Consider the following 16,916-nt stretch of genomic DNA (forward strand, 5'->3'; position numbering starts at 1 on the left):
GCCACCATCACATTGGCCGAAATGTGGTGAAAAGACTCTTGTACACACACATTGAGTGACATGCAGCTAGATAATCTGGCCAATGAGCTGGAGCTCACTTACTGTCAGTTTGTGGCCCATCACAGTGTCCTTCTCTTCCCAGCAATCAGTCTACCTCCAGAAGGTGCATTACGTCATGATGCCCATCATCAAGAGTGATGAGTACACAGGTTCTGTTATTCTCTAGACTCTTCTAGATGTTGAAATATGTCTTCTAACAAGACTTAAAAAGAGGATTACAAATACACTTTCTGACCACTACCATCTAATACTTTCAGCCATGAGCACTGCCCCTAAACACATTAAATAGCACTCAGAATGCATTACATAACAAATAACAAATGACTTATGCATTGTTATCTTAAAATGTTGATTCTTGACTTGGGTAAAGAATAATGGGCACACGCTAAGGTGTTGTTCAAAAGTAATGGCCAGGAGAGACATATAGGAGACATACTGTGTTCATGGAGTGGAGGGCTCAACATAGTAAGAGGTCAAGTCTCCCCACATTGACCTATGGGTTTAATGCAATTCCTATCAAAATCCCATAAGGTTTTATGTAGACATAGATAAGATTACTTAAAAACATATAGAAAGGCCTTTTGTTTAGAAGTATAGTTGATTTACAATGTGTTAGTTTCAGCAAAGTGATTCAGGTATATAAATATATATATATATATATATATATACACACACATACATATATGCTCTTTTTCAGATTCTTTTCCCTTATAGATTATTACAAGATATTGAATAGGGCTTCCCTGGTGGCACAGTGGTTGAGAATCCGCCTGCTGATGCAGGGGACACAGGTTCGTGGCCCGGTCTGGGAAGATCCCACATGCCGCGGAGCTGCAGGGCCCGTGAGCCATGGCTGCTGAGCCTGTGCATCCGGAGCCTGTGCTCTGCAATGGGAGAGGCCACAACAGTGAGAGGCCCGTATACCGCAAAAAAAAAAAAAAAAGATATTGAGTATAGTTCCCTGTGCTATACAGTAGGTCCTTAAAGTAGCTAAAACAATCTTGAAAAAGAATAAAGTAGGAGGAATCACTATACCCGATATTAAGGCTTTCACACAATGGAGCAGGGAGGAATATGGGTGGCAATCAGGTGACCCAATGGACAAACACAAGCAAGTCCAACCTGGAAAGGCTGTGGTTACCAAGGACTCAGACCCTTCAGGAATGCGAATTTGGGTCACGCCATTGGGAAATCCATTGAAAGCAGCAAAAGAGGTGGCAGAGGGCAAGGAGAATTTAGAATGAAGAGTGAAGTCAGGAGACAACGAAAATCAGTTGCCGTCCTGAGTTCAACTGCAGTGGAGGCCGTGCGCTGTCCTACTAACCTCCCTTTCTAAGTTTGCCTTCAGGGGATCAATGCAACTTCCTAATAACCACCCAAACTTATCCTTATATTTATCATTCCTCTCCTATGTTTTTTTTTTTTTTTGGTATGCGGGCCTCTCACTGTTGTGGCCTCTCCCGTTGCGGAGCACAGGCTACGGACGCGCAGGCTCAGCGGCCATGGCTCACGGGCCCAGCCGCTCCGCGGCATGTGAGATCTTCCCAGACCGGGGCACGAACCCGCGTCCTCTGCATCGGCAGGCGGACTCTCAACCACTGCGCCACCAGGGAAGCCCTCTCCTATGTTTTAAATGCCTGAACTGTTGCACCTGCACACCATCCCACCTCACCATTGCCAAAAGTGTAACAACTGGATGGCCACCTTGAGCCAAGAGCTGCCTGCGCACCATCTCCTTACCGGTGGGTACTGAGCCACCCAGCGCTGAAACCCCATTTAAGATCCTGCTCTCTCAGGTCACTCCCGTTGCCCACTATTGCAGGTTGGATCCTCTGCGAAGCAGACACAGATAGAGTAAGGCATCCAAAAGCTCTATTTATTAGGAAGTAAAGGCGAAGGGAGGAAACAGGATGGGACAAGGGGAGCCTTCATATCACGATGCAGACCTGACAAAATCTCTGGCAGACCAACAGAGAGCGAAGATTTCGGCTTGGAGCAGTCCGGCACGTGGCAGAAATGGTTAAGCTCTTGTACCCCACCTTGCTCAGCCATTGGACAAGGGCTTCCCGGAGAACAGGGCCTGAAAGCTGAAGCAAACCCCGAAAGAACGGATAGCTGGAGGCTGTCAGGACTCATGCTCCTTGAAGTGCATGGAGAAACCTTTCATGAAGGGGGATCTAAACACCCACACGTCTCCACATCCACCATGTGGGGCACTTTTTTTTTCCTAGTGGCAGAGGCAAGGCCCAGGGGAGCAGGTCCCATTGTACGTTTACTTTTCAGGTCCCTGCTTAAGTCATGTCTGCTAACACCTGATTGGCTGGAGCAAGTCACGTGGCTTAGTCCAATGCTAAGAAGGAAGTATGCTCTGCCCACCCTGAGGCCAAGGCAAGTCTGGGTTTGCTAGAGGGGAATGAAGAATTGGGACCAATAATTAGATCCACACAGAATAAAGGCCATTTGTAAACTGTGGAGCTCTGGCCGCACTAATTACTATTATTTCTACCTGTCCAAGAGTCAGGGTACCACAGGCCAAAGCACAAAGCAACCACCACGCATTCCTCCCAAAGCCCCTGAAGGTCAGCTCTCAGGAGGGCCAGGCTGCTGGGAGCGCACCTGCCTGGTGGATCAATAGTAATTTGAGACACTAGGGGGCGCGCTATCTGAGAAACTCTCAGGAACTGAACGCGCAAGGAGTGCCGCCTGCTTCCCAAGTCCTTGGGGGAAGCGCTGGAGCCGGGCCATTCTCGGGGCACCCCCCCTCCTCCCTGGCGGGACCTCTGGGCTCCTCCCTCTTCCAGCAGCTCCTGTCCTGCCCACTCCTGGGAGGATGGAGGCTGCGGGGCCGCCTCAAGATAGGAGGTGCTGCTGGGAGGCCCTGAGGAAAATCTTCCCTCGCCTCTGCTTCCACTGCTCCCTGGTGACATACGCGCTGGTGGGTGCCGAGCTCTTCTCAGCCATTGAGGGCAGCCAGGACCTGGGGGCAGATGACCCGGAGTTTGAGGAGTTCCTGGAGAAGCTCTGTGACATCTTGAAATGCAACAGAACAGGTAGATGAAAACCTGGGCAGGGCGGGCCTTTTCTCTCTGGGTAGAGGCAGGCCCCAGAGAGGAGAGAACTGCCTTGTAGGAAGCTGAGTCTGGGAGCCCTCTGCTTGCATCCTGCCCACTCCTGGGCAACCTTAGGCAAGTGACTTCTCTCTGGGCCTCAGTTTTCCCCTCTGTAAAATGGGGGTGGGAATAATGGACGGCCTCTCAGGGTTGATGTAAAGAATGTAGGAAAAGTGCTGAGCACCCAGTGGGCTCTCCCTTCCCTTTGCCTCAGTTCCCAGCCCCACCCAGACTGGCAGGCTCTGAGGAGGATGGATTGCTGGAGATTTGATGAGGTGGGGTGGGGTGGATGGATGACCAGATCTGGAGCTGTGGGTTCCTAGGCTGGTCCTCAGAACTGCCTGCCCCACCCCATGATTCAGTTTACAAGGACTGGAATTAAAGGAACAATCCAAATTGGGCTTGGACTGCCAAGATAGTAACCTGCCCCCTGCTCTCCTACTTCTTGTTTCAAGTGGCCTTTTTTTGTGGTCGGACTCAGGGGAGGAAGAAGGTGTTGTGAGAAGAACTTGGGTCCTGGTTTCGGTCCCAGTTGCTCTCCCAGCTTGCTGTGTGATCTGGGGCAGATTGCCCTCTCTGGGTCTCAGTCTGCCAGGGAGAAGAAGGCCCACAATCTCAGGCCTGCCAATCACAGGGACCCTGTGGGAAGCAGATGAGACAATGGACATGAAGCCTCTTGGAAGGCACAAGGCACTTTATATATGTCCTTATTGCTTTTCATTCATATTTGTCACTTATTTCCATACTGTCTCCTAAAGGTTGGAAAGATGCATTCAACACAGCAAGATAAAATAATAGAGAGTAAATAAAAGACAAAGGAAAAACAGACTCTAAAGTTCAAGGGAACAACAGGGTCCCGTGGTATGACAGGTCCTCAGCCAGGCTGGCAATGACCCCTCCAACCTGTGGGAGGTCCTTCCAGCGGGGGCGGGCCAGAGGCTGATCACAGGTGGCAGAGTCTCCTCTCCGTGGAGGGTCCTACTCCTTCTCTCTGCATCTGTGCCAGACAGACACAAGCCTACTCAGATGACCCAGGAGATGCCATCAGACACTCTGAGCCATCACTGGGTCCAGACTGTCAACAAGTTCAGGGCTTTCCAAACCTGGCCACGTGTCAGAATCATCCAGGGAGCTGGTCTAAAATACACATTCCCAGGCTCTTCCCCAAACCCACTTAATCAGGATCTCCAGGACTGGGCTGGGAATCTTATTTTTAAAAAGTTTCCTGGGTGATTCTGATGCACAGAATGGTATAGGAAAACGGAGCTGGTCCATCCGCATTTTGTACTGATTTTCACTGGAGATGAAAATGCTCAGTAAGTGCTGGTTAGTGCAGACCCTGTGCCAAGTGTTTTTCATGCACTGTCTCACTTGATCCTCACACCCACCCTATGAGGGGGATATGAATTGTCCCCCTTTTACAGATCAGGAAACTGAGACACTGGGAGTTAAACAACTTGCCCAAGGTCACCCACTAGAAAATGGAGCCAGGGATTCAACCCCAGACATTTAGATTCCAAAGCCATGTCATGCTGCCTCCCCGATGGGGAAACTGAGGCTCAGAAAGAGGCCTCTTGTCCACGGCTACAGGAACTAGTCAGGGTCAGAACTGGGTCTAGATTGCAGGTGTCTGGACTCCCAGGTTGGTGCCCATTCAAACGCGTGGTGACTTCCTGCTGTGCCAGGCTCTGTAACATCTTCTTACAACTGTCCCAGCTGGCAGGTGACTTCTGAGATCCCTAAAACCCACTGGCTGCCAGGCCAAAGGTACCATTTGGACACCTCCCCGAGAAACTAGGGCCCCCAGGCCTGCTTCCGCCAAGTCTTCCCAGGTAGCCTCAGCCAGCTGAGCCCAGTATGATCACCACACTCCATCAGGCTTAATGGCTTCCAGGAGTGCATACGGTTTGCAATCACGCAAGAGCCTGCATTTCATAAAAGGCTTTTTCTTTCAGTTCTCAAGACCCGGGGAAAGAGGCAGAGCAGAAGTTAGTAGGCCCCTTTGCAAGGCTTCGAAAGTTCAGAAAGGCCACAGGGCAATTCCATGGCTGAGCTCAGGCCGGACCCCTGTGGGCCTCTCTCTGGGGTGCTCAGCACACAGGGTTATGTGGCCTCCTAATCTCTGCAGGTGCTGGAGCAGTTCCTAAACTGCAGAGACATTGAACAAAGGGTTCTGAGATCCTCCATTTAGTGTTGATGAGGGCCGCAAGGCAGGGGGCGTGGTCCCTGGGGAAGACGCCCCTTCCCCTGGGCAGGACCTGTTTTAAAGGGTGTAACCTCTCTCACGCCGGTTGTCTCTTTCTGGAGTTGAGGAAGGTAGGAAGCGGGGTCTCGGGAAGCTGCTGCAGAAGGTGAAGCCCCAGTGGTTTAGCGGGTCTGCAGACCGGTCCTTCCTGAGCTCACTATTTTTCTGCTGCACAGTGGGTAAGTCCAGGGGCGAGGGCAGACCTGTGAGAGAAAGCTGGGGGTGGGGGCAGGGGAGAGGGGGACGCGGACCCTTGGTGGAGATGAAGGGTTCGATTCATTTAGTGCAAGAAACAGCTGTAGAGTGCCTACCCTGTGCTCAGGGAGACGGCAGTGAGCAGGGCTGCCACTGGCGCATTTGTGCAAATGAGAAGAGGATCCCCTTCCTTCAGGTGGGCATGGCCCCATTCCCCGGGCAAAGGCCCCAGTGAGCGAGGTGTGGGCTGCGTTTCGGCTTCTTCTTGTCTCCCAGTGAGTGCTCTTGTACAAAACACAACCTGCAGGGTACCTGCCTGCCCGGGTTCCTGGACTCGGGGGCAACCAAACGTGGTCAGTGCGATGCGCTCAGGGTATGGCGGGAGCACAGCTCCCCCAGCCTTGGGGCTGGGGAGTGGGTTTCAGAGTCACCAGCATATTGATGGCAGCTGGCTCCAGGGGAATGGAGGAGGGCACGGCGTGCAGAGGGAGGACGGTGTGCCGGAGCAGGCCCGGAAGCGCCAACGACGAGGCAGAGGAGGAAGGGGACCTGCAGCGCTAAGGAGAGCGCACAGTTGCCCGCAGGGGCCGTGCTAAGCTGCCTCCTTTAAAGCCCACAGTGAATCAGGTCAGGGCCGCAAGCCCAGAGAGGTGACGTCAGGGGCCAAGGTCGCGCAGTGAATGGAGCTGGTGCCCACGAGAGCTGTTGAGACTCCAAGTCCAGTGGTCTTTCCCCAGAGTAGGCTGCCAGCTTTGCAGGTCTGCGGGGTGCTGTGGAGACTCTGCTTACCCCTGCTCAGGGAGCCCCAGGGAGAGCCTCGCCCTGCCTGGAAGCAGGGGCCGCTCAGATTCCTGTGTCCCCATGGAGTGGATGACAGTGCCCAGAAGGGAAGGACTTGGAGAGAGGAAGGAGCTGGCCTCGCCCTGTTCCCTGCACTTGCTTTGTACGTGTCTCCAGCCTCCAAGCAAGGGAAAGACTCCTGTGTGACACATTGTCCCAGCGAAGTCCTTTCCGGAGCCCCAGGCAGAGGGGAGGGTGTGGAGGCAGAGCTGCTTCCCTACAGTGAACACTTGCACGTTTTAAGATGGGCTCTGTGGACCCTCAAAGCCACAGATCCTCCTCTCGGTGGCTACACAGAGGGTGGGCTCCTGTGTGACACCGCACATTGGAACTGGGCTGTGGAGATGGCCTTTGCTTCTTCCCTCCCTCCCTTCCTTCTCTCCTTCCTTCCTTCCTTCACAAATACCGAACGCCTATGATTGCAACAGCAGCGGCTGCGCTGGCTAACGCATGTGTATTTATTTGTTTACTTGTTTACATCTTTATTGGAGTATAATCGCTTTACAATGGTGTGTTAGTTTCTGCTTTATAACAAAGTGAATCAGTTATACATATGTTCCCATATCTCCTCCCTCTTGCGTCTCCCTCCCACCCTCCCTATCCCACCCTCCCTATCCCACCCCTCTAGATGGTCACAAAGCACCGAGCTGATCTCCCCGTGCTCTGCAGCTGCTTCCCACGTGTATTTAAGACTCATCAGGCTCCCTTTTAAGTTCTTCGTGGTGATTAGCCCATTCACACCTTGCAACAACCCTGAGGTAGCTGTTGTTATTATTCCCACTCTCGGAGGCAAGGCAGGTCCACCATTTTTGCAAGGGGACACAGCTCATGTCTGTCTGGGTCCAGGCTGTCTGGGTCTTAACCTGAAACCCCACTGCCTCTCTCTGTAAGTGACTTTTTCTGTGCCTGGCATGGGGCTGAAATAGCTGGATGCCTCTGAGTCTAATGGAGGCGGGAACAATGAACAGCTAAGCGCACAGACGTGTTCAAGAGGAGAAGCTTGGGCTGTGGAAGTGGGTGAGACAGGGTGGGGGAGGGTGGTCCTGACTTTTGGGGATGGGGGAGAGGCTTGTCTGAGGAAGTGACATTTGAGTGGAAGGATCTGTGGAGATGAACCAGGCAAAGAAGGCTGAGAGGGCTTCCCTGGTGGCGCAGTGGTTGAGAGTCCGCCTGGATGCGGGGGACGCAGGTTCATGCCCCTGTCCGGGAGGATCCCACATGCCGCGGAGCAGCCGCGCCCGTGAGCCATGGCTGCTGAGCCTGCACGTCAGGAGCCTGTGTTCCGCAATGGGAGAGGCCGCAACAGTGAGAGGCCCGCGTACCGGGAAAAAAAAAAAAAAAAGGCTGAGAGAGCTTTCCAGCAAGGCAGCAGGCAAAGCTCCGGGGCTTAGAGGCCCCTCTGAGGTAGAGACCACTGAGGCTGGCGGGCTGTGAGAAGCGGGGCTGGTCTTGCACTCAGGCGCCGTGTCCCTGGGCCAGCATCGGAGGACCTTCTAGTAACTAAGGGCCCCAGCTTCCCTCTGCGGTGCAGCAGCAGGGTGGGCCAGGTGCAGGGGCCAAGCCAGGCCTGGCAGGAGCCACCCCTGCTGGTGGTGAGGGGGTCACAGGAGTGGAGGTAGTGGAGCTGCCCTCGGCCACAGGTCAGGGGCTCCTGGGTCAGCGTCCCCACCAGGAGTGTGACTCATTGCACAGCCCCTGCCCCTCTTGGGCAGTGAAAAGTACTGGGGCCCCATCTTCATTCAAGAGAGCATCAGTTCAGGAGAATACCGGTCCCCGGGGGGGCCTGAGCTCACAAAGGCCGTGGCTGGGCACTCATCCCGGGGTCCCCTCACACTCGGGGTAGAGGTGGAGCACAGTGGCCAGCTGCGGACTCTGGGGGCCAGCCACCTTGGGTCAGAGCTGTGTGACCTCCAGTGAGCAATTTAGCCCGTCTGAGCCTTTTTCCCTAATCTATAACTCCTCCCAGACCTGCCTCTGAGGGTCAGCGTGAGGGTCAGCTGCGACTGACAGAAAACCCAACACGGTTGGCTTAAACTGCAAGGAAAATGTGTCACCTCCCAAGTAGGAAGTCCAGTGGGGGACAGCCCTCAGGCTGCTTGATGGGCAGCTCAGCTGTGACATTGAGTATCAGGTTCTCTCCATCCTGCTCAGCGGGTCACACGATGGTCACCAAGGTCCACTTCCCGTCCGGGCATAATTGCATCTCATAGAGAAAAGGCTGGCTGTCATAATCGGCAAGAAACTTCCGGGAAGCCTCCCACCCCCCAAGCCAGTCCCTGGCAAGGGGATTGGATTACCGGGATGACTTAAACGGATCGGATCTATCTCTAAATCAGGTGAGAGAGAAGCAGCGTTCCAGGGAAAGATGGGGGAATGGCTGCTGGGTGGACAACCTGTGCCTACTGCAACACACTTTCTTAAATGGGCACATATGCTTGTGTCCAAGGGCGCCCCCATGTGGTTTCTTTCAGAACCGGTCTCGTTCACCTGAATGTTGATATCCAAGCAGGGACAGGTCAGGAGCAGAAAGAGTAACAGTAACTTAATAGCTGCACTACTGAGCGCTTACCAGCACCAGGCGTTGTGCCAATGTGCTTTATATGCATGATTTTTTTTTTTTTCGGTACGCGGGCCTCTCACTGCTGTGGCCTCTCCCGCTGCGGAGCACAGGCTCCGGACGCGCAGGTTCAGCGGCCATGGCTCACGGGCCCAGCCGCTCCGCGGCATGTGGGATCTTCCCAGACTGGGGCACGAACCCGTGTCCCCTGCATCGGCAGGCGGACTCTCAACCATTGCGCCACCAGGGAAGCCCCTATATGCATGATTTTGTTTAATTCTCGTGACAGCCCCACAAGGTAAGTGCTGTGACTGTCCCATTCAGCAGTGACGTTGGGCTCTGGGAGGGAAGTCGTTTTGAGCAGGGTAGAAGCAGGGCACAACTGGCCTTTTCAGGGACCCCAGACCTACAGGGAATGCTTTGAGGAACAACATTTACAGGGGATCAGCAAGCGCAAGGAAGAGACTGGAAGCAAACGGGCTTGAGAGTATGGGGTTTTGTTAGGTTTTTTCTCAAGAACAAAAGGGGACTGATCTAAGGCAGCGTTTTGTAGCCTTGGCACTATTGGCATCTTGGACTAGAGGATTCTTTGTGGCGGGGACTGTCCCATGCATTCATTGTAGGATGTTTGGAAGTATCCCTGGCCTCTACCCACCAGAGGCACCCACCTTTTCCCCTGCTGTCTTCGCCAGTTGCAACAGCCAAAAATGTCTCCAGACATTGCCAAATGGCCCTTGGGGGGCAAAATTGCCCCCTGTTGAGAACCACTGATGTAATGCAATGGTTATTAAAGCGTGGTCCCTGGATCAGTGGTGTGAGCATCACTAGGGAGAACTTGTTAGAGATACAAATTAATTTCCAGGCCCCATCCTAGATCTACTGAGTCAGAAACGAATGGATGTGGGACCAGTGATCTGTCTTTTAGCCAGTTCTCCAGGTGATGCACGTAGATGTTTGAGAAGCACTCTCCTGGGGCAAGTGTTCTCAGGCCAGGCTGCATATCACAATTACCTGGATATCTTTTACACGCCCCCATGCCTGGACCCCACACCAATCACGTCAGACTTACTAGGGACAGACCCAGGCATCAGTATTTTTCAGAGCCCTCCAGGTGATTCTAATGGTAGTCCAGGCTATGAACCACTGACCTAACGGAAATGCATTAGCTTGGTTCATATCCCAAGAAAACGATGCTGCCACTCATGGTACGAGTCCATTAAGACATCAAGCCATCCAGTAATTACAACTGGAAGAGGATTGGGGAAGGTTCTTTGCTGCGCGTCATCAATAACGGTCCTGCTGGTAATACTGCTTCCTGTCCTGCATCTCTGGGTCACCTGAAATGCACCTGGCCTTTTTGCTGAAAAAGGGACCCCTGAAAGGTATGAGGTTGGTCAGTCCCCAGTCATTCCCAATTGGATCAGCCCCCTTGGATTAGGAAGTGTATGGGCTGTTAAATCCTCACAGGCTAAGTGGCGTGGACTGATGGCATTGGAATATCGGCATGCATTATAAGAAATAATACGATTTTCCATAATGCGTTTTAGCATTCAGTAATTGGGTAGGCAATACATTTCCTTCATAGGGGCCTGTGCTCTCTGAGACTTACTTCCTTGATGTGTTCTCTGCAATGTGGCATGTCCTCTGGACTGTAAACATATTCCACCCAGAGGCAGCCACAATGACTTTGTCTGTAATCCACTAAACCCACCTTTGCCAAGGAGAGCATGCATGTGGAGGGAGGTCTTCAGGTGAGGGGTGCCCACAGGCTGTGGGCTGTGCGACTCCGGACGTGTCACCTGACTCCCCTGTTCCTTGTCTATCAAATGCAGTAACGACGGTGGTTGCCAGCATTAGGGGTTCTGCTATGTGGGAAATTCTGACTCTTAAAGGCAATTTTCTCCATAAATCCTGTAAGAAATGTGATATTCTTTCCTTTAAATAAAATAGGTCTCACCCTGGGACTCCATCCTGGAGGCTGGGGGGCTTCCACTGGGGAGCCTCTCCTGACTTTCCTAGGGGTGCACGAGAGCTGGGGGCTTCCAGGCAACATCTGGAAAACAGGGTGGCTGCCTGCCCCCGGGCCCTGCTGCTGACACCCCTAAGGACTGCAAGGCCTGTGACGATCTCAGGAGCAGGGATATTTGCTGACACCGGGGCCTAGGCTCCTGAGACTCCACGGCCAGGCCTCTCTGAGCTCCTGCCCCACCACGAGGGGCTCCAGGCCCCCTCCTCTCTTCCCTGCTCCGGAGAATCTCTCCTCACTCTCCACAATCACCCTGGCTAGAGCGAGCTACTCCCTGGTGTGCCTGAGGCTGCCGTGGTTTTAGCATTTAAGGGTTTACCAGAACATGAGACTTTCAGTCCTGGGCACATTGGGCCGCTGGTCATCCTCTCCAGAGCCCCCCTCTGTCCCCAACCCCCTCCCTCTCCCTGAGACCCCTCCCCACCCCAATCTCCTCAGTGCTTCTGGGCTTTCACCGAAGCCTGGACAAGATGCTGTCCTGAGGTCATTTCTGCAACCTCCTCTCCCTGAGGGGAGGACTGAGCTGCTGGGGACCTGCAGGGAACGGGGAAGGGAAAGAGAGGCAACAGAAACCCTGGGCACCCCCTCAGAAAGTCCGACCCTGCAGAACAGCCTCGGGTTTCTGATGGGGGGTTTAGCCAGTGCAGGCTCACTCCTGAGCTCTTGGGTCCTGCTGGACAGGTGGGGAGCTGAGTTCAAGGCTTTGCTTCCTGCTCGACTAGGAGCCCCCAGAGGGCGTGACCTCTGCCTGTTCCTCATTGTATCCCAATCCCACCCACGAAAGCCTGGCATAGAGTAGGTGCTCAATAAATGCCCATCCAGGATGGATGCCTGTGTTCTAATCTGTTGGTCTGCCCTTACACATCTTGTTACTGATCTCCACTTGTAATTGCATACTCACGAGGGTGGTTATTTGATTCATATCTGCTTTGCTCACCACTGCGTCCCAGTGCATGCAGTAAGCACTCACGTGCACAAACAATATGAACACACAGAGAGTTCACCACCCCCGCCGTCAAATGGTACCTCATGGGCGCAGTCAGGGTGGCGTGGAGTGCCCTGGGAGGGGGGCACAGTGATGGGACCTGGTGAGGGCCACAGCCCTCTTCCAGAACCCTGATGAAGATGGGCAGCCTTGCCCTGTGCGTATGCCTGGAGGGCGGAGGCTGAGGCCAGAGTTTGCACAGGAAGCTGCAGCCCTGGAAGAGGTTGGGGCTTAGCCAGCCTGGGAATTGCCTTCCAATTAATTTACATAATTGGGCTGGAGTTTTCTGTATTAGTCATCCTTTATGACACCAAAAATTAAACATAGGCATTAAATACAGAGCTTCTCCCTCTTTGTTGAAGGCAGTGAGCTTGCCCACCCCAGAAGATCCAGCGACTTGTGCTGTGGGGTTCCACATTCCTCTGATCCTGCCCTCTCTAGACACGGGGGCGGGGGCTGGGGTGATGGGAGCAAGGGGGCTCCTGAAGAGCACGGAGGCTTCAGCCTCTCTTTGCTTGACCATCCTGTTCTTGATGGTTGGAGGGTCCCACCCCCTCGGTTCTTCTGACCCGGCAGAGGGAGCTGGCTTGGGAACTGGATGGCCCTGGGGGTTTGACCCCCCAACTCCACACTTTATCACACGTATGCTCTTGGCTAAGTCGCTTCACTTGTCTGAGCCTCAGTTTCCCCATCTGTAATGGTGATAATACTTACCGATGAAGGCTGGTTAATACCCCACCCACAGTGAATGCTCAGAAAAACAGCCATTAGAATGAGGGCACCCACCTCCCGAGAACGACGTACTCACTGTGTGTGAGGTGCTGGTCTCTTGTAATCCTTCCAGCTGGTCCATATACAAAGCAGGTATTGTCATGCCCATTTTACAGATAAGACATCTGAAAATGTGAGCAGTCACGTAACTTTCTAGTAAATGGCAGAGCTGGAATTGGAAACGAGGTCGGTAAGATTCTAGATGCTGGGGTCCTCCACATTTCACTCTCGTTTATGAACACGTCTGACCCACTAAGTCACAAATGGCCCTGAGGGCAGCGATTGTATTTTAGTCACCGTCCAGCTTTCTACCGTCCCAAATACCGTGCGTACTGCTGTACACACCATTGGCACATAATAATTGCCTAATACATAGAAACAAACATAGAGGCCCAGACAACCCAGGAAGGACCAGGGTGGCTTCGTAAAAACTGACGCCTTCATGGAGGATGATGGAGGTGATGGGTGTGTTTGCAAAGCCCGCACATCCTGTCACCTGTGCTCATCCTATCCCTCCAGGTGAGCTGGGCCCATCTTCCTTCAGATGCTCAGAAGTGGCAAAATGCTAAGGCAGTCAGCTCCTCCCAAACACGGGGTTGTCTCCTGCCAAGGGCATTTCTGGTCAAAGATCTGGACGTGAGTCGTCCCTTATCCTAAAGAGAAGCTGGGTTTCACTGCCTGCTCCCCCAGCAAAGCAGACCTAATGTCAGACAAATGGATGAATGTTTTAAGATGAATTTTTTTTTTTTTTTTTTTGCGGTACGCGGGCCTCTCACTGTTGTGGCCTCTCCCGTTGCGGAGCACAGGCTCCGGACGCGCAGGCTCAGCGGCCATGGCTCACGGGCCCAGCCGCTCCGCGGCACGTGGGATCTTCCCGGACTGGGGCACGAACCCGTGTCCCCTGCATCGGCAGGCGGACTCTCAACCACTGCGCCACCAGGGAAGCCCCAAGATGAATATTTTTAAACATGTTGTGTAAAATGTCATATGCCAGGGAGAGGAAGTGGCAGAAGGTCTCTTTAAAGTTTTTTGAGCAGGGGAGGGGGAAGAGCAGCCGACAATCCCGGGCTCTGTCCTCCTTTTCAGGTTACGGCAACACCTAGCCTGTCACCAGGCTTGGCAAGCACTTGTGCGTGCTCTGTGCTCTCTTTGGCGTCCCCCTGATGTTCCTGGTCCTCTCAGACACAGGCGACATCCTGGCAACCATCTTATCCATGTCCTACCACCAATTCCAAAAACTCCTTTCCTCCCCCCTCCCCTTCCCAAGTGGCGCTCCGGACCCCCCTGCGAAAGAAGACCTGACACCAATCCCGTAGACGAAGCCATCCCGAGGATTGCCATCAACGACCCAGAGTTCCCAGGCCCCAAACCTGCCCCCTCAATCCCAAGCAGCAACATGGAGCTGTTCAGAGACTTCTAGCACGAGAGAAAGGGAACACACTGCAGGTGCCCCCTCAGGCCATGGAGGGGAGCTCTTCGTGTCCTGAGCTGGCGTTCGGGAGACTCTCGTACTCCATCATCAACAACCTGGATGAGGCGGGGCGGCAGGAGGAGAGGCTGGACATCCCCCCTCCCCATCATCGCCCTCGTGGTGGTCGCCTACATATCCTGTGCAGCTGCCTTCCCCCTATCTGGAGAAGCAGCTGAACTTCGAAAATGCCTTCTATTTCTGCTTTGTCACGCTGACCACCGTTGGGTTTGGCGAAAATGCCTTCTGTTTCTGCTTTGTCACGCTGACCACCGTTGGGTTTGGCGAAAATGCCTTCTGTTTCTGCTTTGTCACGCTGACCACCGTTGGGTTTGGCGAAAATGCCTTCTGTTTCTGCTTTGTCACGCTGACCACCGTTGGGCTTGGGGACATTGCTTTCGAACAGCCTCACTTCTTCTTGTTCTTCTCCATTTATATCATCGTTGGGATGGAGATTGTGTGCATGGCTTTCAAGTTGGTGCAAAACAGGCTGATTCACATCTACAGAAATGTCGTGCTGTTCTTTGCAAATGGAAAGTGTTACAATCCTGTTAAAAAGTGAAGGCTCTATCGACTCTCGTGTGATGATGCCGGCCCAGCTGGCTGTCTTGCCTTTTGGGGCAGTGTAGTTAGAGCTGGTGGCACGGCAGCCTGTCACCTGAGGCCTCAGAGTCACACCCTGCATGACAGCTGAATGCAGTCTCGAGGCCCTGCAGAGATGTGGCCAATGCCCTTCCTCTCGGGACATTAGACAAAAACTGTCACCATCCTCCAAAGTTCAATTAGTTGCCCTGTCTTCATTTTTCAAAAGCCCCACCTAATGTAGATGAAACCACCTTACAGATGTCACTGGATTCCTTGCAACATGAGAAAAAATTTACCTTTTGTTTTTGCAATTTGTACTTTCCGCTGAATTAAAATCTTCCTGAGCTGCTCCGCATTTACCTTGATGAAACAGAGCTAGACTGAGCCATCTCTTTTCTTGGATGAGCGCACGCATGGGATCAGCCCAGTCCCAGCCCTTGTAACATACACTGTTGGCACTGAGAGGAATCGCCACCTGTGTTCACAGGGGCCTGGGATAGTTCCTGACTGCCAGATTCGGTGTAGACCAGTGTTCTCACCAAGCAGCACATGATCGCACCTCCTGAATGAGTTGGCATGGGAAAGTATTGATGCTTATGTGAGTGCATGGGTACGTGTAAGGGTTGGCACTCATTGGTGGCTGTACTCGTGACCTGTTCATGAATGAGTTGGCTTGTGAATGGGGCATCTGCATGGCAGATGCTGTAAGTACCCCTCCCATATGGCCTGTTACTCCAGTTCCCTTTGCCAGAGGACTTTCTCCGGCCACTAAAGCATAGGCATGCGCAGGGCAGGCTAGAAGTGCCGAGGAATGAACGCTCCTGGGAGCAGCCCTGAACCAGTGACCGATGGGAGTGGGTGGATGTATGGCCCCAGCTTCTTGTGCCACGTTCAACACCGTCTCCCCCAGGGGAATCGAGCCTCACTCGCCCAACAGTCCACCCTGTATGGCTTCCTTCATTTCTCTGTCTCCTATCTCCCCTCCTCTTGAGATCACCCCCAGATGACCCACTTGCACACAAAGCTTTGTCTCAGAGTCACTGCTGGGGACCCCAGCCTGGGAGAGGATGTACCAAATTGGTGTATGAACTGGTTGGCCCACGCACGTAGTACTACAAGAGTCCCACTGTTTCCCTAGTCAGTTATTAGAAATGTCTTATTTGAGAGAATCAAAGTTTCTTGAATGCTTCTTTGAGAGAATCTTGGAAAAATCAGCTTGTGTCCTGTGATTGGCCAAATCAGTCAGCTCCTGGGTAAATGGTGAATTTCGCTCCAGGGTATAGAACAAAAATCGCAAAAACCAATGAAAAGTGCCGGAGGTTCCAGTTTGAAAAGAAAGGAAGTCAGCAGTCAGAGGGGGCTGCAGGCCTTCCTTTCTGGATCTTTCCTCCTCTTCCCCAAACCTATTAGGTTTTTTTGCCCCTTCAGCTCTTTAAGACCTACCTCAGGAAATGGAATTGACACGGTGTGAACCAGAACCACTGAAAGACATGGGGTTTCAGGCAGCAGCCACTGGAACTAGGGTTTCTGTGGAGTTTCTTGACAACCCTGAAGTCACAGTCGCCCAGTTTCTGTGCAGCAAAGCCCCTCAAACCCAAAGGTAATCAAGACTGGCCACTCAAGTGAGAGCACAGGATCAGATTCAAAGTTCAGTTTGGTCAACGTTCATTGAGTGCTTGCTGTTTTCCAGGCTCAAAGAGGATTGCAAAAATAGGTATATCCTCAGAAACACGGAGGTAATAGCAGGTGGTGTTCAATCTCTCAGCCCCTCCCTTCCTAAGGCAGTAGAGAGTCCTGTTCACATGCAAACATGGAGTTTGTCAGGGACACCTATTGTGTAAATTGAAGGTCACTGTCATTTGCTACTGGTTATTCTTCTGTGGTTCTGAGGAAATGGCCCAGCATGTCTTCCTGCTCTTCATTTCTTGCATCTCTGCCCTGCACACCCCACATTCCATCTACCTAGGGCTTTTTATTCCCATGCCCCTGGGCAGGAATGTAAACTCATTCCTCCAAGCCTTTGCTTGGTGGGTCTCAGCTTTGCCTGTACACTGACACCTGGGGGCTTCAAAGA

At 52.9% G+C, this 16,916-nt stretch overlaps 1 protein-coding gene across 1 annotated transcript; it reads left to right on the forward strand.

Moving 5' to 3' along the window:
• Window positions 1-2,890: 2,890 nt before the first annotated feature.
• Window positions 2,891-14,819, forward strand: KCNK18 (potassium two pore domain channel subfamily K member 18). The gene is given in 8 exon segments (XM_060125366.1): window positions 2,891-3,110; window positions 5,478-5,606; window positions 13,876-14,028; window positions 14,031-14,195; window positions 14,198-14,355; window positions 14,357-14,412; window positions 14,414-14,487; window positions 14,641-14,819. Coding segments are annotated over 8 exon segments (1,134 nt in total).
• Window positions 14,820-16,916: the final 2,097 nt, after the last annotated feature.

Source organism: Lagenorhynchus albirostris, chromosome 16, assembly GCF_949774975.1.
Source record: "Lagenorhynchus albirostris chromosome 16, mLagAlb1.1, whole genome shotgun sequence".
Classification (NCBI taxonomy): domain Eukaryota; kingdom Metazoa; phylum Chordata; class Mammalia; order Artiodactyla; family Delphinidae; genus Lagenorhynchus; species Lagenorhynchus albirostris.